This window comes from Neovison vison, chromosome 4, assembly GCF_020171115.1.
Source record: "Neovison vison isolate M4711 chromosome 4, ASM_NN_V1, whole genome shotgun sequence".
NCBI lineage: Eukaryota > Metazoa > Chordata > Mammalia > Carnivora > Mustelidae > Neogale > Neogale vison.
In genome coordinates, this window is record NC_058094.1 from 35197404 (window position 1) to 35219898 (window position 22495).

The window sequence follows — 22495 nt, forward strand, 5'->3', positions numbered from 1 at the left end:
TTCTCTGTAATTAATATGTATATGATAGACCATGCATAGAAATGAGAAAGTAAGAATAATAATGACTGAGTGGGAAGGATGGGATTATGAGTTTATTAATATAAAGTATTTGAATATGTTTTATTTTTTCGATATGTACCCTATAGTGAGTGAAATACGTTCTTTCTTTGATTTGATTTTTCTTTTAAATACTGATACACAAAAAACTATAAGACTAAAAAGGGAAAACAGACCTTTGAGACCCACTGTAGGTCAAAGACATGGTAAGCATGTGGCATAAATTAAACACCGACATTAGAAATGTTTTGTTTAAATTTACTTTGAGGTTCTTATTATGAGATATTAATCTTCAGAAAGTGTTAGAACTTTTTACTTTATAAATCTTTTGTCTCAACATTAATAGAGTGATTACAATTTTTTAAAGCTTTTAGATACTCTACTAGGTACACTAGTGAAAGAACTCCAAAACAAATACACTCCGGGACGTAGGGAAGAAGCTATTGCTGTGACGATGAGGTTTTTGCGTTCAGTGGCAAGAGTTTTTGTCATTCTTAGTGTGGAAATGGCTTCGTCCAAAAAGAAAAAGTAAGACCTCCTTCTTGATTTTGGCTTTTGTTTCCTTCTACACGCATTTTTTGTGATAATGACAACATTGTGTATATGAAAAGAATCATAAATGATTCCTGGATTTTCCTTTTTGCTCTAGCAACTTTATCCCACAGCCAATTGGAAAATGCAAGCGTGTATTCCAAGCACTACTACCTTACGCTGTAGAAGAATTGTGCAATGTAGCAGAGTCGCTGATCGTTCCTGTCAGAATGGGGATCGCTCGCCCTACTGCACCTTTTACTCTGGCTAGTACTAGCATAGATGCCATGCAGGGCAGTGAAGAATTGTTTTCAGTGGAACCACTGCCACCACGACCATCATCTGATCAGTCTAGCAGGTAAATTCCTACTTGATAACAGATTCTCATTAATTCTTTCTCTGGAAATACGGTGGGTTACTAAAGCTCTGCCTAAGAACTCAGGTGGTGTCCATGATCATTGATGTAACAAGTGATAGAGATTTTATTTTGTTTGGAACCTGTGAGGAGCACTTCAAAAATTATACATTGTGTCTGCACATCTAAAGTAATAGACACATAGTTGTGGGTTTTATTTTTGTTTTGGAAAAGTTCTATTTTCATTATGCCAGTAAAGTACTCTGGTAAGAAAGTTCAGACTTCCGTAGGCATCATTACTTCCTGTGTTTTCTTAATTTAAGTAAAGCCTCCTGTAAGGTCAGCTTGAGGAATGAAAGACTTAAAACTTTATCTGTGTCCAAAGGATTGGGCTAGGGGGCAGCTTGTTATGTGTAATATAAATAACCGGAATGCTGGAATTTAAAAATATTCTCTGCAACAACCGTATTATCTAAGATAGGCTAAAACAATTCAGTAACTAAATGGTTCTAGTTACAAGATTAATTCTTAAGACTCATTCATCTTTTCTGTTTGTAACTAGACAGTAAACTTGTTGAGTGGAATGTTTAGAAAGTAAAATGTTCTGGTGTCTTTTAGCACAGTGCTTCTCAAAATTAAATATGCATGCACATCACTTGGGATCTTATTGAAATGCAGAGGCTGATTTTGAAGGTCTGGGTGGGCCCTGGGATTCTGATTCCTTGTAAACTCTGAGGTTGTGCCAGTGGTCCTGGTTCAGGGGCCACACTTGAGTTGCAGGGCTCTAGTGAGCTAGAGCCCTGCAAATTAAGAAATACAAATTATAAAGAAATAAAATGAAATACAAATTAAGAAATGCAAATTAAGAAATATTTTTGGTTTTCTCAAATCTCATTTTGTCACTGTGTGTCTGTATAATGATGTTTAATAAAGATCTTTGGGACCTAAAGACTCTTCTTTTCTGGAAAAAGCACTGTGTTGAATGAGGAAGGCCTGCATTAGTATTTGACACAGTTCCCAAAACTTCATCTCTGGGTTGATGCATTGAGTATCTGCTCTCTCACTGTTCTCCCCTTATTCCATCTGCCAGTATGTGTCCCAACTTTCCCCTTAGTGTTAGGTCTCCTAGGATACCTTGGAATCTAAATCCAGGTTTGTCTGTCAAAGCTTTCCCACAGTAGCCTTGTCACTGGTAAGACTTCCAGGATTTGCTGAAAATGGTTACAGATCAAACTATGTATTTTCAGACTCACTAAAATACTTCGTTATCCAGTGATTCTGTTAGCAAAATCTGCTTGGGCGCCATCTGATGCTTTTGATCCTGATACCCTGTGAGGAGCCCTCTAGTTACTTAAGTGGAATTACTTGGTGAATTCTTTGTACCCTCTCCTTGGTTTTGTTCCAGAACATAAATGTTTTTTTTAATCTGTTGAACAGACTTTGGAGTGATCTCATCTTTAAACAGTGCCAATGAGCCTGTTCTTACTAAGTTATCAAGACTTTGTGTCCCCTTGCCAACTGCTTCTTAGGCTCTTTATTTAAAGTACTGTGCACTCTTCAGTTCTCTCCTTCACTCCATTACCCTTGATTGATTCTTGAGTAAATCTCGCAAGTCTTCCCAGAAGGAGATCTCATTTGATAATCAAGAGAGATAATAGTGTAATGTTTTCAACAGCTGTTGATACAATGTGGAAATCCTTCATTATAATACAGTATAATCACTCCTTCTCATAAGGGTGTGTTTTGATCAGTGTTCCAAGCATGTCTTAAATAAGAAGTACACACTTACTAGTCTCTCTGATTTCCCTTGTGTTGGATGGTAGATGGTATATATCACTCCACTGAGCACAAAAGTCTGAGTTTAGTATTTTTGCTTTTTCTGTTGCTTCCCTTCACCTCTTTAAAACTCTTAAAATGTCCTTATTAATTAGCCTGTTCCTCTGTCTCCATGCCTCATACAAAAACTGTTAGCTGAAATTTTATTATGAACTAGGAACTTTTAAGCATGGTAAATGCATTACCTGTCTTTATGTTCCCAATAACTCACAACCACTGTCATTCTGATTTTAAAAATGAGAACTCGGAGGTTCAGAGAGGTTAGGTAACTTGTCCAAGGTTGAGTAACTATTAAAGTTTAAAGATATTTAGAGATAATTCTAGACAGATTTTTTTTTCCTTTTTCATATATTCTAGAATATTACATGGCAGAGTAGGGGGAAATAACTGCTTTTTGGTGCTCTTTCTTTCTCTTTTTTTAGATTTTACTTACTTGAGAGAGAGAAAGAGTGAGCAAGAGCACAAGCAGGGGGAGGGCCAGAGGGAGAAGCAGACTGCCCACTGAGCGGGGAGCCTCCCTCTGGGCTCCATCCCAGGACCCTGGAATCATGACCTAAGCTAAAGGCAGATGCTGAACCGAGTGAGCCACTTAGGCACCCCTATTTGGTGCTTATTGAGAGTGTTGAGGCATTGGATGACTCCTCACTGAAGCCCACCCTACCTCACAGCACAGATTGTAGCCCTAAACTCTCACGAGTGCAGGCTTGTAATCAGAAGTTCTCTGAAGAGACACTTCTACCCATCCAGCCATGGCTGTTGGTCTCTTGAAATCGGTTGCCCTTTCCTGGTTTATGTTTGGCTTTATTTATGTGAGGGGGACAGAAGAGGGAGTTTCTGTGATACAACTTCCCATTTTGCTTATATCCTAGACTGTCTCCTGTGAAACCTATGGCTCTTTGAAACCCTTCTAGCCTGAGACAGGAGCACATGCCTTTGGTGTAAATAGTGGCATCCCTGCTCTCAAGCTTAATGACATAGGGTTGTTTCCCCTTCTCACCAGGATAGTTGTGCTTTGTTTTTTTAATATTTTATCTAGCATATTTAGGTAATCTACACCAAGAGGGATTTCTCTGCAGTTTGGCAAATTCCTGGAACTAGAAGTTCCCACAACTTAGAAGTATTTTTACAGCTCCTATTAGACTGGGTTTCAGGACTGTAGTTGTGCCATGAAGTCTCTAGTGGGAAACAAGATGAATCACAGTATGAAGAAAACTGAAGCTCCATTTCTGAATGGGGAGTTATTAATATATTTTGGGACTTAGTACACATATACATAGTGCATAACTCCTTCGAGGGGATGATAGACCTTGTGGATATTCCAGGATATTTTCTTTTTAATACTAGGGACGCCTGGGAGGCTCTGCCTTCGGCTCAGGTCATGGTTAGGGTCCTGGGATTGAGCCCCACATCCGGCTTTCTGCTCCGCAGGAAGTCTGCTTCTCCCTCTCCCACTCCCCCTGCTTGTGTTCCCTCTCTCACTGTTACTCTGTCAAATAAGTAAATAAAATCTTTAAAAAAAGAAAAAGAAATACTAATTACTTGTGGCTTCACAGATGTTGACTCTTTTTAATATTGGAAATGTTGAAATCTTGGGTTGGAAATACCCTTTTCATCTTTCCAGATTTTCTTTTAGCCTTCTCATATGCTTTGTAACTCACTATCTCTGAAGAACCAGTTACTCAAATTTCTAGTCTGAAACACCGTATTTGAGGCTGCTTGTGTGTTTGAAGGCAGAGTGTGTCAGTTGACTCTTCATGTGTCACTGGTTTCTCATTTTCTAAGAGCTGCTGAGGTGAGGAAAGAACACTGTCCAGGTAAACTCCTTTAAAGGTCCTTTAACCTCTCTTAGACTGTGTTTCTTAATTTGTAAATAAAGGATAATAGTAGGTCACATAGCCATCTTCTGATCTCTGACCTGCATTTTATGCTGCATTTTCTCATTCTCCCCTTCCCTTTATAATGGAGGCATCTGTCCTTTCTTGGCTGTTTCCAAGGCGTAGTTTTAGGGAAGTAGAACTATTCGGCCATCCACATTTTATGATTCTCTTCAAATTCATACTTTTGAACTGGTGTTCTTCCTCTACACACAAGTCCGTGGTTAATATACAAAGTAGGCAAGGTCAGGCAGGTCTCTTAAAAAGAGTGGATCACTTGTAGGAAGCACAGTTATTACCATACTTCGTTAATGGGGGAATGCTGCAGTTGGAACCTTGGAAAGTTGAGGACTACTGGCATTGAAAGCAGTGGAGAAGGAAAAAAATTTCCTGTAAAGCGTCTCAATGGGAAGGACTCCTAAAAGGATGTGCATTAACACATTTGAAATGACTTACCAAAAAGTAAAAACAGTTCTGAGATTTCTAAGTTAAATCTCATTGGTAAAGTTAATTTCTTCGGGCTTCATCTTTTCTGATATACTATAGATTAATTATTGTTGGTTTCCAAGAACGTTTAAGTCAGATTTAAAACAGCATCCTGGCAAGTGGGTCACACTGAGTGTCACTGAGAAACAAAAAGTGTGCTGTGTGGCAGAGGAGTGGCAGCAGCACCCTCGTAAGCTCCCATTTCTCCGCAGCTCCAGTCAGTCTCAGTCTTCCTACATCATCCGGAACCCCCAGCAGAGGCGCATCAGCCAGTCGCAGCCCGTTCGGGGCAGAGACGAAGAACAGGATGACATTGTTTCCGCGGATGTGGAAGAGGTGGTTGTAATTGTCTTCATTGTGGTAGATGAGAGGCTTTTCTATGGGAGGGAAGAAGTTTTCTTACTTCTTTCTTTCTTACTTAAGTAGTAGCTTACTACCATTGTATGTATTTGCTTCCAGGTTTTAGACTTTTGTTACATGTTCTCATCTATGGTTATAATTTTAAAAAGACTTTAATAATCCTCGATTTAGTGGATAATACAAAATTGAAACATAAGCTTATTTTTACTTAGAAAAGATATCCTCAGTGTTTAAGAAAAAAGGTTTTAGGTGCAGTGCATATGAAAGTATAGAGGATATGCATCTTCATTAGGTAAATTTTATAACTGTGGAAGTTTAAAAAACTTAGTCTGTACATAATTGTTATACTTCCAGTTTTAAGATTCTGCATATGGATAATGATTACAAACCTTAGGATATATTGATAATGATTTTGATAGCAAGTTATCACTAGCCAGTGATTTTTCAAACTCCTTAGTGATAAAATTCTCTGTAGTTAGGGATCTTTGTATTATAGTTATTAATTGTTGTGGAGGAATACTGGTAGAGATGTGGGTTTATTATGTGCTTTGATTGTCTACAAATAAGATTCTGGATTTAGGTTGAGGTGGTGGAGGGTGTGGCTGGAGAAGAGGATCATCATGATGAACAGGAAGAACATGGGGAAGAAAATGCTGAGGCAGAGGGACAACACGATGAGCATGATGAAGACGGTATGCAGGTTATTTGAGAAATTATTCAGTATGAATAAATCAGGTACCTTTAAGGATATTAATATAGAGAAAAGCCCATTTGACGTATAATGACTGTAAAGTTCAGCACGTTTTCAACCTAGCATCTGTTTGAAAATTTTAGGAAGCAGCTGTACACACATATACGTATAAATTTATGCATATATGCCTATGTATATATTTATAAATATAAAACAATTTTATCTTCTTCCTCCTTTACCTTTTGGTTTTGACTTTTTCTTTTCTTAAAAGCCTTTCTAGAAGTTAAAATAATCATAACTACATTAGGCAACATTTGCCAATTAGAGAAAAGAAAAAAAATGACCCATAAACCCACCCAGATGCTAATAGTTTGTATTTTTACTTTCAGTCCTCCCCTGTGCTGCCCCATTCCCATGTATGTCTTCTTAGATATTACATGTGTAATTTTTGTACCTTTCTTTTTTCATTAACAATAATCATTTTGGCATTTTTGCTACTAGTCATTATAACTGTTCTTACTAGTAGCCATCAGATAGACTTTTTGGGGATCTGCTTTATTGAGGTATAATTGACATACAACAAATTGCATATATTTAAAATTTATAATTTTACATGTTTTGACATGTATATATTGTGAAATTCTAGATAGATCTTTTTAAGCTTTCTTTTCCTTTTGGAATCCCTGTATGTAAAACAGATGAAAATGGAGCAGTGGACCTGCCCCTGATGGAGGTTCTCTTGCCCAACCCTTTTTTACCTTAGGCTATGCAGATCAGATTTTGAATTGGAGTGTAACAAACTATAGAAATGATCCCTGAATAGTCTACTGAGTACCATCATTTGCCTAGTCATTTTTCTCCTACTAAGCAGGCAGTTACGCTTGTTGTAGTAGTAATCCCTCCTCTCTGCCCTTCCACCCTTCTGTTACCATACGATATTCTGGTTTATTGGACCTTGTCTTGTTCCACAATGAGTTTGTACTTTTTCCCCCCTTCTTATTTAAATGTATTTTCTAGGGAGTGACATGGAGCTGGACTTGCTAGCAGCAGCTGAAACAGAAAGTGACAGTGAAAGTAACCATAGCAACCAAGATAATGCTAGTGGGCGTAGAAGTGTTGTTACTGCAGCAACTGCGGGCTCAGAAGCAGGTACGTTCCCTTATTTATATCCAGGTTTCTTCCTTATACTAAGGCTATGTGTATGTTCAGCATGAATTGGTTAAACTATACTCCTTATGATTTGCACAAGAGTGGGTCTTCTTTGTGACTTAATCCTTTTTCCCTGTGGATATTAGTGAGGAAGATATTTTAATGACTTTTTTTTTCTTTTCTCATTTTAAAGAATTGATTAGTTTTAAGGTTCATTTAGAACAGTTGTTTTGTAATTAAACTATCTTAATGAGTTTTGTAGACTATTAAGACTGTAGCCTGGTGTTCTGTTTAATATATGTTTATTTTCCTGAATAAGGGAGTACACTGTAGTTTTAAATATCAACAAACTGACAACGGTTTCGGTTTTAAAAATAAAAAATTTAGGTGCGAGCAGTGTTCCTGCCTTCTTTTCTGAAGATGATTCACAATCAAATGACTCAAGTGATTCTGATAGCAGCAGTAGTCAGAGTGACGACATAGAACAGGAGACCTTTATGCTTGATGAGCCATTAGAGAGAACCACAAATAGCTCCCACGCCAATGGTGCTGCTCAAGCTCCCCGGTCCATGCAGTGGGCTGTCCGTAACACCCAACATCAGCGGGCAGCCAGCACAGCCCCTTCCAGCACATCCACACCAGCAGGCAAGTTGGAAGACTTCGTATTCTTAAAAGACTTAAATAGGTTTTTAAAATTATGTATGTTTATCTAGCCCAGTTAAGTAGTTTCATAATAGTTCTTCATTGTTTTGCTGGGTTCAAGTACAAAAAGTATTTACATATGCTTATATCAAGATTTCTCAGTGTCCGTACCATTACTACTTAGGGCTGAATAATCCTTTATTTGTGATTGCGCATTGTAGTATGTTTAGCAGTATCGTTGACCTCTATGCACCAGATGCCAGTAGCAACACCACCCCCCACGCCCCCTCGTGACAACCAAAAATGCCTGTAGATGTCAAATGTCCCCTGTTTGGGGGCGGCAGGGAATAGCAGAATTGTCTCTGGTTGAGAACATTATAGTAATTCTTGTCCCCCTCATCATCGCCCTCCCTAATTTAGTGTGGTTTAAGAACGTTTTTTGTTCAGTTGCCACATTTGCCAGTGCAGTTGATCTTTTAGCTTATTTAAATGTATACAGTGCTAGAGAAACACAATTAGCATCTGACAACTTGTTGTGGTTGTCCTTTTTTTCTTTATAGCAAGTTCAGCGGGTTTGATTTATATTGATCCTTCAAATTTACGCCGGAGTGGGACCATCAGCACGAGTGCTGCAGCTGCGGCAGCTGCTTTGGAAGCTAGCAATGCCAGCAGCTACTTAACATCTGCAAGCAGTTTAGCCAGGGCTTACAGCATTGTTATAAGACAAATCTCGGACTTGATGGGCCTTATTCCTAAGTATAATCACCTAGTGTACTCTCAGATTCCAGCAGCTGTGAAATTGACTTACCAAGATGCAGTAAACTTACAGGTATGAAAATATTGAAAAGTTACTCATTCAGATAAATATTTTGGCTGATCATTTATGAGAATTCCAGTATCATGGGAATTAATGTTACAAATATTTAAGTGTTTACATAATACTAGTGTATCAAATTTAACTTTATTTGGATAGTTTTAACTATTTTAGTTTGGTCTTCATAGAACTATGTAGAAGAAAAGCTTATTCCCACTTGGAACTGGATGGTCAGTATTATGGATTCTACTGAAGCTCAATTACGTTATGGTTCTGCATTAGCATCTGCTGGTGATCCGGGGCATCCAAATCATCCTCTTCACGCTTCTCAGAATTCAGCTCGAAGAGAGAGGATGACTGCACGAGAAGAGGCTAGTTTACGAACCCTGGAAGGCAGACGGTATGAAATGCTTCATATATGCTTGTATGTTTAGACAGAACCCTTACGTATGTCCTAGAAAGCTAGAGCTCTTAGATTGCTGTTACATAAGACCTCAGTCTGTTTTGTTTGAAGGAGGGAGATACCTTGGGTTACTTGTTTCTAAATTGTTGTGTAGTTGAAGCAAAATAAGTTAGTTCTAATCCAAGCTAATTTAAAAAAAATTCATTGGGATTGTAGGAATCTGATGCTGAATACTTCTCATTTTGAAGTAGTTGATCTGCATCCTTGTATCCTTTGACCATGGTGGGATATGAATGTATGTTGTATTTGGGAAGAGGAGAGAGTATGCAGTTACCAAAGTTGCTCTTTGATTCCCTCAAATGTCTTTTTCTACATCTGCCAGTTTGTTGAAGTGTATTTAAGTATATTTGTGTATTTGGTATTTTTTTAAGGTTTTACTTATTTATTTTAGATAGGGTGAGCACATGCAAGAGAGTTGAGTGGGGGCAGAGGGAGAGAATCTTGAAGCAGACCTCTTCTGAGCACAGAGTCTGGTACAGGGCTTGATCTCATGACCTTGAGATCATGACCTGAGCCAAAATCAGGAGTCAGACGTTTAACCAGTTGAGCCACCCAGGTGCTCCTGTATTTGTTTTCTTTCTGTTTAGTTATAAAATGAACTTTTTCAGGACTAGGAATTAGCCCAAAATAGAATACTAGAGTCATGAGGCAGTGCTGTATAGTGAAAGTACCCCATACCCGAAGTCACCATCCTAGGATTTGGTTCTATTTTTGGCTTAGGCAAAACAACCTTGCTATTTATATTTAGGGAGGAAGACAAGGGGCTTAGGAGACTGCTTAGGAACCTTAACAAGATATGGTTGGAGTCTACAGTTGAAAAGTAACAGTTTTTTAGGACAAGTGAAGGCCAGGAAGGTAGAGAGAGAGAAGCACTGAAATCATAGAGAATTACAGCCTTGTTGAAAGGTGGAGCAGGAGGAAGTAGAATTTACACATAGACTTTGATTCTGAATAAACTAATAGGAAATTTAAGAGAAAAATCTAGAGGAGTATAGAATGGACATACTTGATTTACTGAGAACTGGGAGAGGATTTGGTGGAAACATCTAGAGTACAAAACTGAATGCTTGGCAGAGAGATCTGGACTACTTGGGAGGCCTCTGCTTTCTTTTCCTGGGAAGGCTGCTCCACAAAAAGATACAAACATTGTCTTTGTTAGGCAAGTTCCTCCCTGAAGAATAGAGTTCTGATAATAGATCATGATTGGGAACAGGGGTCTCCCTTTATTTCACTGTAGCTCTCATTCTAATAGAGTACCCTTATTGAGAAAGAATTCACATACTGCACAGTTCACCCATTTAAGTGTACAGTTCCATACTTGTGAGTATAGTCAGAGCTATGCAGCCATTGTCACATAATTTTGGGATATTTTTTTATCAATTTCTCTGTCTCGTGGCTAACTCTTGTTACTAACTTTTTTCTTGTAGCCATCCTAGTGGTTATGAAGTGGTAGGTCATTGTGGTTTCGATTTGCATTTCCGTAATGGCTAAATAAATGATGAGCATTGTTTCATGGTCTTCTCGGTCATTTGTATATCTTCTTTGGGGAGACATCTGTTTAGATTCTTTGCCCATTTTTTAATTGGCTTGTCTTTTTTTGTTACTGAGTTGTATGAGTTGCTTATATTTTCTGAATATAAGTTCCTTATCAGATTCATGACTTTCAGAAATTTTGTCCCATCCTATGTGTGTTTTTTTTTGATGGTGTCCTTTGAACATAAGTTTTTAATTTTGATAAAGTCTCAACGCTATGTGTGTTTTCCTGTTGCTTGTGTCTTAGTGTCATGTTTAGGCAGTAGTTCTCAGCATGTAATTCCCCAGAATAGCAACATCAACATCACCTAGGAGCTTGTTAGAAATACAAAATTTGGGGGCCCTGCTCCAAATCTACTAAATTTTCTGGAGATGGGGCCACAGTCTGTCTCAACAAGTCCTCCAGGAGATTTTGATAAGATTTTGAAGTTTGAGAACCATTGTCTTTAGGGAAGAAACTCCTTTCCCTTCCAAAGGACATGAGAAATCCTTTCCTGAATAAAAGCGCAGGATAGTGGGGCATCTGAGTGGCTCAGTCAGTTAAGTGTTTGACTCTTAATTTTAGCTCAGGTCTTGATCTCAGGGTCCTGAGAGTCCTGTGTTGGGCTCTGAGCTTAGCGGGGAGTTGGCTTGGCTTCTTTCTCTCCCTCTGCTCATCACCCCCTACCGTCCCCCCTCTAAAATAAATAAATCTTAAAAAAACAAAACAACAACAAAAAAAGAGGACCACGTATGGTTAATGAGTTTGATTTATGGATACCCTTAGTTCCTAATTTTGAATATTTATGATGGTGGTAAGTTTCACATTTGTTTCCTTTTATAAAAGATTTTAATTTCTTTTTCCTCCTATAGACGTGCCACATTGCTTAGCGCCCGTCAAGGAATGATGTCTGCCCGAGGGGACTTCCTAAATTACGCTCTGTCTTTAATGCGGTCTCATAATGATGAGCATTCTGATGTTCTTCCAGTTTTGGATGTTTGCTCACTGAAGCATGTGGCATATGTTTTTCAAGCCCTTATATATTGGATTAAAGCAATGAATCAGCAAACAACATTGGATACGCCTCAATTGGAACGCAAAAGGTACCCATACTTGCCATGAGGTTGGTTTAGGAAATACTTAATTGCTAAAAATGGTCTCTGTCAGTTTTGTTCGATTTTTGGAGTGAGGAGAACAGTGTTGCAAAAGAGAAATAGTACAGGAACATTTCATGTGGGAAAAAGGGCTGAGTATCCATAGCTGCTACTCATTTAAAACAGGAAACCTGAGAATCCACTTAAGCTTTATGTTTGATGTAGTTTGTCATGTTTTCTATTAGAGTTTGTGTAAGTACTCAATATTTCTGACTGTGATTATCCTTTTTCTTTTGAACCTACTTTGTAATTGCTGTACATTTGGCTGGTCAGTCTACCATTCCCAGAGTCTGAAACTTGATCACAATGTTTGAAATTGACTAGATACTTAACTGACTTCTTCAGTGTTTTTTGGTTATAGTTCCCATCACCTTTGCTCCATACTTCATGTAAAAACTTGTCTTTTTAAAGGACGCGAGAACTCTTGGAACTGGGTATTGATAATGAAGATTCAGAACATGAAAATGATGATGACACCAATCAAAGTTAGTGTACAGAAAATCTGCTAATCTACTTCAAGAAATGGCTGCCTCAGTATTTCCCCTTCAAGCTTTTTAACTTCATTATTTTCTGTCTGGGTGGGAATTTCTCTTTTCTTCTCTATGTCCCATTTCTTGCATTTTCTGTCCATTATCCCTTATATATCCTTGAGTTCTTTGCTTCATAAGTAAGGATGAATTAAAGAAACGTTATGAACTTTTTAACAGTCAATATTTTTTCTATTTTATCTTTGTATCCTTTGTGTTTTAGTCTTATGTTTACCTTTATTTTTAAGTGTGTAAGTAAGTACAACATTTTTTAAAAATCTTAAGAGAACCTTTATTAATGCTGATGCAAAATAGGTTTAGTCAAGACAATGAGAAATACCCATTATAATTCTCGAACATCAAAACTCGTAATTATGAGTTAATGCAATAAAAAAATATTCCAAACTGAAGAAATTTTGGGATCTTCTGCAGTCTCTTTGTAGTTTTTAGCTATTATTTCAAGTGGAATTTAAAAATTTTTTGAAGTGGGGTCAAATAGCCTGTCTTCTTCCCTATTTCTTTTTAACAGTTAGAACTCTTATTTAGCCCAGGGAAAGACAACTGATCTAACTGCTGCTGTTTGAAAACCCAGCCATAGCTCAGTATTTTCATAGCATACTGTACACTGTCCAGTTGTACTCCATAAGGGGAGAAGGTGGTGTTCTGCTGACTTACTGTTGAGATGAATGAGGCATCCAGGCATTTTTGTCTTGTAGAGAAAGAATTTTTGTAACCACATGCTCAAATCTCTGCTCCAGACCATCTCCTCCTTTTAGAGTCATTAGTGAGCCATGTCCTGAATAGGCTTAGGAAGCTAGCCCTATTCAGGTTTGAATCCCTCGAGAGAGAAAGATTTGGGAAATGTTTGTCCAGTACAGAAATGGAACACTATTTGTTACTGTTAATACTTAAGGTTTTTTTTGTCATGTTAAAGTACACATAATAGAATTTACCATTGTAACCACTTTAAATTGCTAATATTTTAAATTTTCACCTAAAAATATTATCAGAATTTGGGACAATTATTTTTGGGTTTTGGGTTTTGGGTGACATTAAAATTTCATGAAGAGGTTACAGGAATTTTGGATTGAACAGATTGAGATTCTTTTACCCTTCCCTGGTAATTAATACTTTCTAAAAAACAAACACTTTATCTCTTTACGTTTAGGTGCTACTTTGAATGATAAGGATGATGACTCTCTTCCTGCAGAAACTGGTCAAAACCACCCATTTTTCCGACGCTCAGACTCCATGACGTTCCTTGGATGTATACCCCCAAATCCATTTGAAGTGCCTCTGGCTGAAGCCATCCCCTTGGCTGATCAGCCACATCTGTTGCAGGTGATTTAGATAAACTAGTCTTACAAGGTTTCTTTTTAAGTGACTGTTTTTTTTTAAGTGTTCAGTGTAACTAGAATATTTCTGTTAAAATTCCAGCCAAACGCTAGAAAGGAGGATCTTTTTGGCCGTCCAAGTCAGGGTCTTTATTCTTCATCTGCCAGTAGTGGGAAATGCTTAATGGAGGTTACAGTGGATAGAAACTGCCTTGAGGTAAGATAGTAAAAATCTTCACAATACAATATTTGTGAATGAGAACTTGTCCCAGTATCTCGAGTTTTGGAAATGCATTATTCCAGAATATTGTATTGCCTCAAATAATGGAAATATCAGAAATTCCTGCCTTATGACATAATTCCATATTATTTCATAACTCCGTCAGTGTTAACATCCTGCTTTGAGAACTAACTTGTTTTAGGTCAGTGACTTCATCTGTGGAATGGCAGTTTCATTATGTGTTTTGCCTATTTCACAGAGTTGAATGCTGTAATGCTGTTGAAAATTAAATCTTCATATGTGTAATGCATATGTATATATATCGTATATATGAATATCTGTCATATTGGCTTCAAAGTTTTCTTTTTGGCTGTAGAATATGAATAAATAAAGTAGAATTATTCAACAGGTCATTATTAATGTCTACTAGGTGCGGTCTCAATCTTTATAACCATGTTGGATAGAAAGCATTTTTATCCTGATTTTATGGGTAAAAAATTGAGGCTTGCAGAGATGACATTTCTTGTCATTTCTTGTGGGAATGTCTGTTGTTATACAACTAGTTAGATAGTAGATCTAGTTTATAGATAAAAGCCTTATTTGAGAGCCTAAAATTACACAGTCTGTACTGTTTCTCCAATAAAACCATAACAAACATTTTTAAGAGCAGAATTTTCTTTATTTGAGTGATAAAAGAATGCAATCCTGCAAATACTGAAAATACATGGGGCATTAAAGTAACCACTGGTATTATAAAGAATCCTTTAAAAGTTCTCAGGCTGCTGTGGTAAATGCACAGTGGTGCAGTTTCATTGGTGGTCAGTGAGGGGAATCAGAGAAAAGAAACAGGCTGCATCTTTGTTGTTGAAGCACTAGAAAGGAATTACTTAACCTCCATGTAATTTCTGTGGAGTTTTAGTAAGTTCTTGAAAAGGAAATCTAGTCAGTGGGTTTTTTTTTAATGCCTAACTTTTATATGTAAAAATTCATAGGTTCTCCCAACTAAAATGTCTTATGCTGCCAATTTGAAAAATGTAATGAACATGCAAAATCGACAAAAAAAGGAAGGGGAAGAACAGAATGTGGTGCCAGAAGAAGCTGAAAGTTCAAAACCAGGGCCATCTGCTCATGATCTTGCAGCACAATTGAAAAGCAGTTTACTAGCAGAAATAGGACTGACTGAAAGTGAAGGCCCACCTCTTACATCTTTCAGGTATTTGCTAAGTGGAGATAGTTTTTCTGTTACATTACTTTATGGGTAAATAATTTTTGGAAGAATTTTTATTTAGGGATTTTATAATTTTATATCATTTGTATGTAAATGATAGAATTAAATGTTATCTTATTTCTGTGTGTTCCTGATTTATAATCAGATATTTAAATATTTGCGCTCTCTGGATTTTGGGGGTGACTATATAGTCATTGATTGATTCTAATTTTCTCTTCACATTACTGAGGAAATTCTAAGGCTCTGTTTTTTTTTCATGTTCAGTACTGAGTTAAGTGTGTCCATGTCAAATTGCCAGTTAACAGTTGTGTTACCAGCAGCTCAACAAAGGAAAACCCTGTGAATGACTATAGAGTTTTGTAGATTCGTGACTCTCACACTTGCTTGGGCTCCTATGCCAGGTTCACAGTTGGTTATTATTTTGTAAGAAAGAGGTGGGTTCTTTGATTTCCCAATAAAAATTGCTAGTGTACACTTTGTCTCGGTATGACTAATCTCAAATAATTTGTTGAGTACAAATGGTTTACAGAATATCAAACAATTATTTTTGCTTAGGAAACAATATACTATTTTATATACACAGTCCAACAACCATAAAAGGCAAGGAAGAAATGTGGACTAGGGGTGGGGGGCAAGCTTTTTGGAGATAATATGGCCTGAGCTGAGATGGTCAGACCATGTAGAAGCAAACCACTGAAGGAGAGAAGAATTGGAGGTAAGGAGATAAAGTAGAAAGCTGTTACTCTAGCTCAGGCTAGTGGTAAAGGGGCTGAAAAAGAATATTGCCTTTGGGTATGGATAGGAAATTTTGGAAAGAGAAGCTTATGAAGGACTTAATCACTCTGGAGGAACAGGGGAAAGACACATTAAAATTTGTTTCAAGTTTGTGCCATAGGGAAATAGGTGGTACTACTGAAAAAAAGCAAGAGGCAGTGTCATTGAAGTGAAGAGGCCATATTCTGTTTTCCTGTGTTGAGTTGGACATGTATGTCATTGACATGGATATATTTAACACAGTGGAAATTTTGGTCTGTTGTGAAAATCTGAACTGGAGAGGGATCTGGGAGGCACCCAAATGGAGAGGCATGATGGACTTTAGGGAGAAGAGGTAAAATTGAAGATGAAGGTAGGCAGCTGGGAGATGTATCCTTATATAAAGGACAGAAGGAATAATGGAATAAAAATGAGAAGTTCTGTGAGGAATGAGAGTTACAGAAAAATTGTGTTAGAGAGGATGTGGTTTGAAAAGATCAAGAAAATTACTGTCATTGACCAAAAATCAGGGAATCTTTATAGTTGGCTTAATTACTTACCAGTCTCCCCTTAAACCTCTTGCAGGCCACAGTGTAGCTTCATGGGAATGGTTATTTCCCACGATATGCTGTTAGGACGTTGGCGCCTTTCTTTGGAACTATTTGGCAGGGTTTTCATGGAAGATGTTGGAGCAGAACCTGGATCAGTATGTATTTTGAGCACTTTTAATTCTGTTCTGCTTCATAAGAACTTATGTCAGAGAATAATTTTGTCATGCCTTTTTTTTTTTTTTTTTAAAGATCCTAACTGAATTGGGTGGTTTTGAGGTAAAAGAATCAAAATTCCGTAGAGAAATGGAAAAACTGAGGAACCAACAGTCAAGAGATTTATCACTAGAGGTAAAGGTATTTAGATTTTCTTATACTATACATATAGTGTGCCATTTATTTGAAGTTTAAAAACAAAAAATTTTGTTTAGGAATAGGTTTTGTATAATTAAAAATTTAATAAATGGTAATCACCATATTTAGAGTAGTGGTTATCTCTGGCAGTTGGTTTCCTAACATCATCTCTTGATCAATGAGTATTTTTAGTTTTAGTTTTTGTTTTTTAAACATTTTTGATGTCCTTTATTCCATTAAGGTTATTATATTCCATTGATGCTCAGATTATTTCTTTGGCTAGTGGGAGTCCTGAGTCCTCTTTGGCTCCTTGGTCCTTTTGACAGGACTCCAACACTCTCTGATAACTTCCTTACTTTTTGGTATGTCTCATCTTGTGTATTTCCTGTCACAGATCTTAAATCAACCATTTCTTCAAGAACCCTTGGTTCCTTTTAGTAGGAAAAGTATTTTGAGATTATAATCTGGACTTGAGGGTTGCTCATTGCCTACTAAGTCGGTCATGGTTTCTAGGTCTTTTCAATGGATAGAGCTAGGAAATTTTCCTTTAAGAAAAAGAGAAATGATACACTAAGTACATACTTGATATTTCCAATTCAAATTTAAGATTTAGGATCACATAATTGTTTTATTTCCACCTCTTAGTCTTTACCTCCCTTCTTCCAAACCATACATCCAACTTTCCAACAACACTAAGAAAATTACTCATTTGCTTTTACTCATAGCATATACACAGCAGTCTTAGAATCACAACATCAACATTACCACCCCAAAATGATTATTGAAAATAGCTTAAGATTTATTTGCATTATTTGGCCTTCCAATTAGAGATATAGTCACATTGCTTCAAGTCACTTGAAACCATTTTTGTGTGGTTTTGCTACTAATCTGCATACAATCAGGGCCTTTTGTTTAATTTTGCTTTTAACTTTTAGGGATTGCTTTCTCACCTTTTCTTGGTTTGGTTTTGTCATTAATGTAAAACATCTACAATAATGCAAGGCCAACCCTACAGAAGAAGTTATATTTAGGGAAATCTGGTTTCTTGTCATTAATGTAAAATATCTACAGTAGTGCAAGGACAACTCTACAGAAGAAGCTACATTTAGGGAAATCTGGTTTCTATTTCTGTCTCTTTTACCATGCGCCTACCTTTCCCCTTCAGGTTTTTTTTTTTTTTTTTTTAATTGTCTTCCTTTTTTAAAAAACTGTAATCATGCATGTGTGTGTATGTATTCATTACCCATCTCTCTCCCGTACTTCTGACCCCGAGTGTGTTCTACATTTTACTCCATCTTGCTTTTCCCAATTAACAGTATATCCCAGAGGTAAAGCCATTGCTGTGTAGAGCAGTGTTCGCCTTCCTTTTACAGCTGCTTTGTCTTAGTAATGCATTTTATGGTTGTATCACAGGTTTTTTGGTGGTGGTGTTGTGGGTTTTTGTTTTTGTTTTTTTTTTTGGTTAAAGATTTTATTTATTTGAGAGAGAGACCGAGATCGCGACAGAGGGCACAGGGTGGGGAGGAGAGGGAGAAGCAGGCTCCCTGCTGAGCAGGATACCCAATGTGGTGCTTACTCCTAGGACCCTGGGATCATGACCTGAGCGGAATGCAAACACTTAACCAACTGAGTCACCCAGGCACCCCACCAATCTCCTACTGATAGACATTTGGGTTTATTTCTAATCTTTTGCAGTTATGAATAGTGGTGTGTGTTTTTCTTTTTGGCTAGTATGTGTGTCTTTGAGATAGATTCTTAGACATAGAAAGGCATATGTATATATAATTTTGGCAAATACTTCTGCATGGTGGTTCTGTACTTTTGCACTTGCAGCATTAATATGCGATGCCTCTATAGTTGTGCCAGCAGTTTGTCAAATGTTTAGATTTTTGCCAATCTGTTAGGTAAGAAATGGCGTTCCATGTAGTTTGAATTTGCATTTCTTTTATTATGAGCAAAGTTAAAGATTGTTTCATATATTTATTATTTTTCTATGAACTGTTATATCTTGCCCATTTTCTTCTGTTGTTTTTTTCCTCAATTTTTTAAGGTTCTTTAGAAGCACATTATCTTAAAGTGCTATGAAGATATAGCTTTGTAACAGAAGACACTCACCAATCATTTTCCCAGCTCGTCATTTTTCTTTTACTTGTCGTTTTCTGTCACGAAAGAAATACATCTGTGTTTTCTAGTATATGCTGGGGTTTTTTTGTGTTTGATTTTAAAACACACTTTTTATTTACTTGGAATTATCTTGGTATATTCCAAAACTGAACAAATGGCTGTTTTCCAACAGACTTACTAAGAAAATGTTAGATTGAGTTACATTCCATTATCCAGATTTAATGCAAGACATTTTTAAATGCTTTACAATGTTTTTTATTTGGGGCTGGGGGTGGCTCAGTCTGTTAAGCGTCCAAATTGTGATTCTGGCACAGGTCATGATCTCAGGTTCATGAGATCTGAGCCCTGTGCGATACTGAGCCCAGTGCAGAGCCTGCTTAAGATGGTCTGTCTCCATCTGCACCCGCCCACACCCCCATGTTCACTTTCCTTCTCTCTCTCTCTCTCTCAAAAAAAAAAAAAAAGTTTTAAATTTGGAATATAAGCTCCCAAGAACCCAGATTATTTTGTAGTTAAACTCTCAACAAGAAACTAAAATTACAGTTTCATATTTTATATAGAAAAATTTCAAGGCAGTTTCTAATACTGACTCTACTACTTTTTGGTGTATTTTAATAGGTTGATCGGGATCGAGATCTTCTCATTCAGCAGACCATGAGGCAGCTAAACAATCACTTTGGTCGAAGATGTGCTACCACACCAATGGCTGTACACAGAGTAAAAGTCACATTTAAGGATGAGCCAGGAGAGGGCAGTGGTGTAGCACGAAGTTTTTATACAGCCATTGCGCAAGCATTTTTGTCAAATGAAAAACTACCAAATTTAGATTGTATCCAAAATGCTAACAAAGGCACTCATACAAGTAAGTGTATCTACAGATAACAAGCATCATAAAAATTATTTCAATGGATAGAATTGGTAAAGGGGATTGAGAGGAGAAAACAGATTCTTCTTTCATTAAAACAACTATAATCACAGTTGTATATTTATAATGGGAGAACTTTTAGTGTCAATTTGCATTTTTATACAATTTTTTTCTAGATTAATGATTTACTCTTGTTTAAACTACTCTAATGAACAGTTCATCACTGCTCTTTTACTGCCCCACTTAGTTTCATAAATGTGACTGCAATAGTGAGTTTCTCATCTCAGTTGTTAAAATGTTTGGAGAGTGGGAAGTTTTAAGCTCTACAGTAATAGAAAAAATCAGTGAGCACATTACAGATTTCCACCACCCTGTATTTAATTAGCATAGATGGTTAAGAAAATACTGTTCTCTAGAGCAGTGCTATTCAGAGTACAATTTGCAGTTGCTACCAGTCCCCAATGAAATAAGAAGCTCGTAAGCAAATGTAGATTGGTTAACTGTATTACTAATGTTACTGTATAATTTAGCAAGACTTTGTTTTTTTGGTAATAAGATTTTCTTTTTAACATCCTGGCTCAAGTTACACCTCCTTGAGGACCAGTACTTAGGGATTAGGATTATTGCTAATTTTCAAATTAAAATAAAAAAATCTGTGAAAATTACAAATGCCTTTAAGTAGGTTGTAATTGGGGATTCATGTAAAGTGAGGGCAGGAATTGTCATCGTGTAGGTGGATAATTCAGGCGGAGGGAATTACTAAGGAAATCCTTTATTTTACCTAGGCTTTAGAGATACTGTATTGAGGTTCTGTAAACTGCCATCATAGAGGCTGAATGAGCTCCAAGAAAGATTGAGGATGAAAAGACGTGTGGAGTACTCCAGCCGTTCATCATTAGTTTTACCATTTGACTTTCCGTAGTCTTATAATAAAAAGAAATTGGCAGATGTGCATGAGGGGACCTGGGAAGTTGTAACATTTCAGAATAAACTTTTCTGCATTCTCTTTAGGAAACCATACTTTGGTTTCCTTTGGCTTATTATGCTCAACGTTTTGAAAATAGTAATAGCTAATGTTTTAGGTGTCTATAAATGCTTAATGCCCAAAACTAAGAATAAAGAAAAGAGATAGGACTCTAAATCACCTAAGAAGTCTCATCATTACTTATGGTGAAACTGACAGCCCCAGTTGCTACATATTATTTCACAATTGTGACATAATTCATGACTGAGTGAATAGTTACATGCCGGGTAATTACAATGCTGGGTACATTCTATACAGTTAACCCCCAACCTTCAAACCAGAGAATCAGAGAAAGGCACTAACAAAAATGCTAAGAGAGATAACCTTCACCTGTTAAGTTCTTATATTTGTCTTATGTCCTCACATTGACTTTCAAAGTTAAAGTAGTTGCATTTACATGTATCTAAATAAAGTTTGTTTCAAATTTTCTTCCAGGTTTAATGCAGAGATTAAGGAACAGAGGAGAGAGGGATCGGGAAAGGGAGAGAGAAAGGGAAATGAGAAGGAGTAGTGGCTTGCGAGCAGGTTCTCGGAGAGATCGAGATAGGTGAGATCATTTTGTATCTTTTACTAAATACCATCTACCACCATTTTGAATGAAATTGGAGCTGGCCTGTAATAGGAGGGTCTCAATTATGTACTATTTTTTAGAAAAAGTTTTAACATTTGGGTAAATAAACTGTACTATTATTAAAATATTTTGCTTTTAAAACCCTGAAAATCATTCTTTCCCCAATTTGTCTTAAAATTTTATTTGTGGAAATTGTGTTATATTTAAACCTCTTAATTTTTCTCCTGTTAGGGTGGGTGGCATTTTACTTTGGACTAAAATTTCTAGGAAGTGTGGGTGAATTTTTGATTTCTGGTATTTTATGGGCTTGCTCCCTTAGAATCTTAGGATCAAATTGAACTATGCATTGCAAAGTTACAGATTTTGAAGTAACAACATCTAGAAAAAATTTATTTCCCAACCATCATCCGTTAGGCATTCCACCACCTTAATTCCATAGGGAGCTACCTATATGTTCTGGTTTTTCAACTTTGTTACCAGTGGTGCTGATGTTTTTTGCAGACAAGGGAAATAAGATATAATAGCTTTGTTGTTCTTACAGAGACTTCAGAAGGCAGCTTTCCATTGATACTAGGCCCTTCCGACCAGCCTCTGAAGGGAATCCTAGTGATGATCCTGATCCTCTGCCGGCACATCGTCAGGCGCTTGGAGAGAGACTTTATCCTCGTGTACAAGCAATGCAGCCAGTATGTATGGTGCACTTGGCTTCCTCATAACTGACTCTGCCATTTTTGTTTTTTTAATTAAAGTTGGCATTGTAAAAATGTTAGCTACTTTCAAGTCATGTGGTTGAGGACTATAGTAAAAAGAAAGCTTAAGAGGGAAAGCAGCAAAATTTGCTGGAGGGTAGCTTGAAGGAGATTTGTTTTTTCTACCTGTGCTAAGTTGGCATTCTACCTAATAAGTTCCTTGTGTGCTTAAGTAATTACCTGTGCATTTAATTTGTACCTTTATTTGTACAAATTGTTATTTTGAAACAGACTTTTTAATCTGTTAAATTGTAGCTAGGACATACTGCAAAT

The 22495-nt window shown here is 36.9% G+C and overlaps 1 protein-coding gene across 5 annotated transcripts in view; it reads left to right on the forward strand.

The window, feature by feature from the left end:
• Window positions 1-22495, forward strand: part of UBR5 (ubiquitin protein ligase E3 component n-recognin 5) — a 135221-nt gene that overhangs the window by 98913 nt on the left and 13813 nt on the right. For 4 of the 5 annotated variants that reach the window (XM_044245181.1, XM_044245182.1, XM_044245185.1 and 1 more), the window contains exons 32-49: window positions 425-585; window positions 707-946; window positions 5352-5475; window positions 6080-6191; window positions 7208-7339; window positions 7727-7984; window positions 8542-8810; window positions 8984-9195; window positions 11644-11874; window positions 12337-12410; window positions 13621-13793; window positions 13890-14003; window positions 14999-15219; window positions 16573-16693; window positions 16788-16892; window positions 19632-19875; window positions 21338-21449; window positions 22015-22159. In XM_044245181.1, coding sequence (XP_044101116.1) covers window positions 425-585; window positions 707-946; window positions 5352-5475; window positions 6080-6191; window positions 7208-7339; window positions 7727-7984; window positions 8542-8810; window positions 8984-9195; window positions 11644-11874; window positions 12337-12410; window positions 13621-13793; window positions 13890-14003; window positions 14999-15219; window positions 16573-16693; window positions 16788-16892; window positions 19632-19875; window positions 21338-21449; window positions 22015-22159 — 3048 coding nt within the window. The remainder of the gene's footprint in view (window positions 1-424; window positions 586-706; window positions 947-5351; window positions 5476-6079; window positions 6192-7207; window positions 7340-7726; window positions 7985-8541; window positions 8811-8983; window positions 9196-11643; window positions 11875-12336; window positions 12411-13620; window positions 13794-13889; window positions 14004-14998; window positions 15220-16572; window positions 16694-16787; window positions 16893-19631; window positions 19876-21337; window positions 21450-22014; window positions 22160-22495) is intronic. The other variant, XM_044245186.1, reaches the window with a different exon arrangement.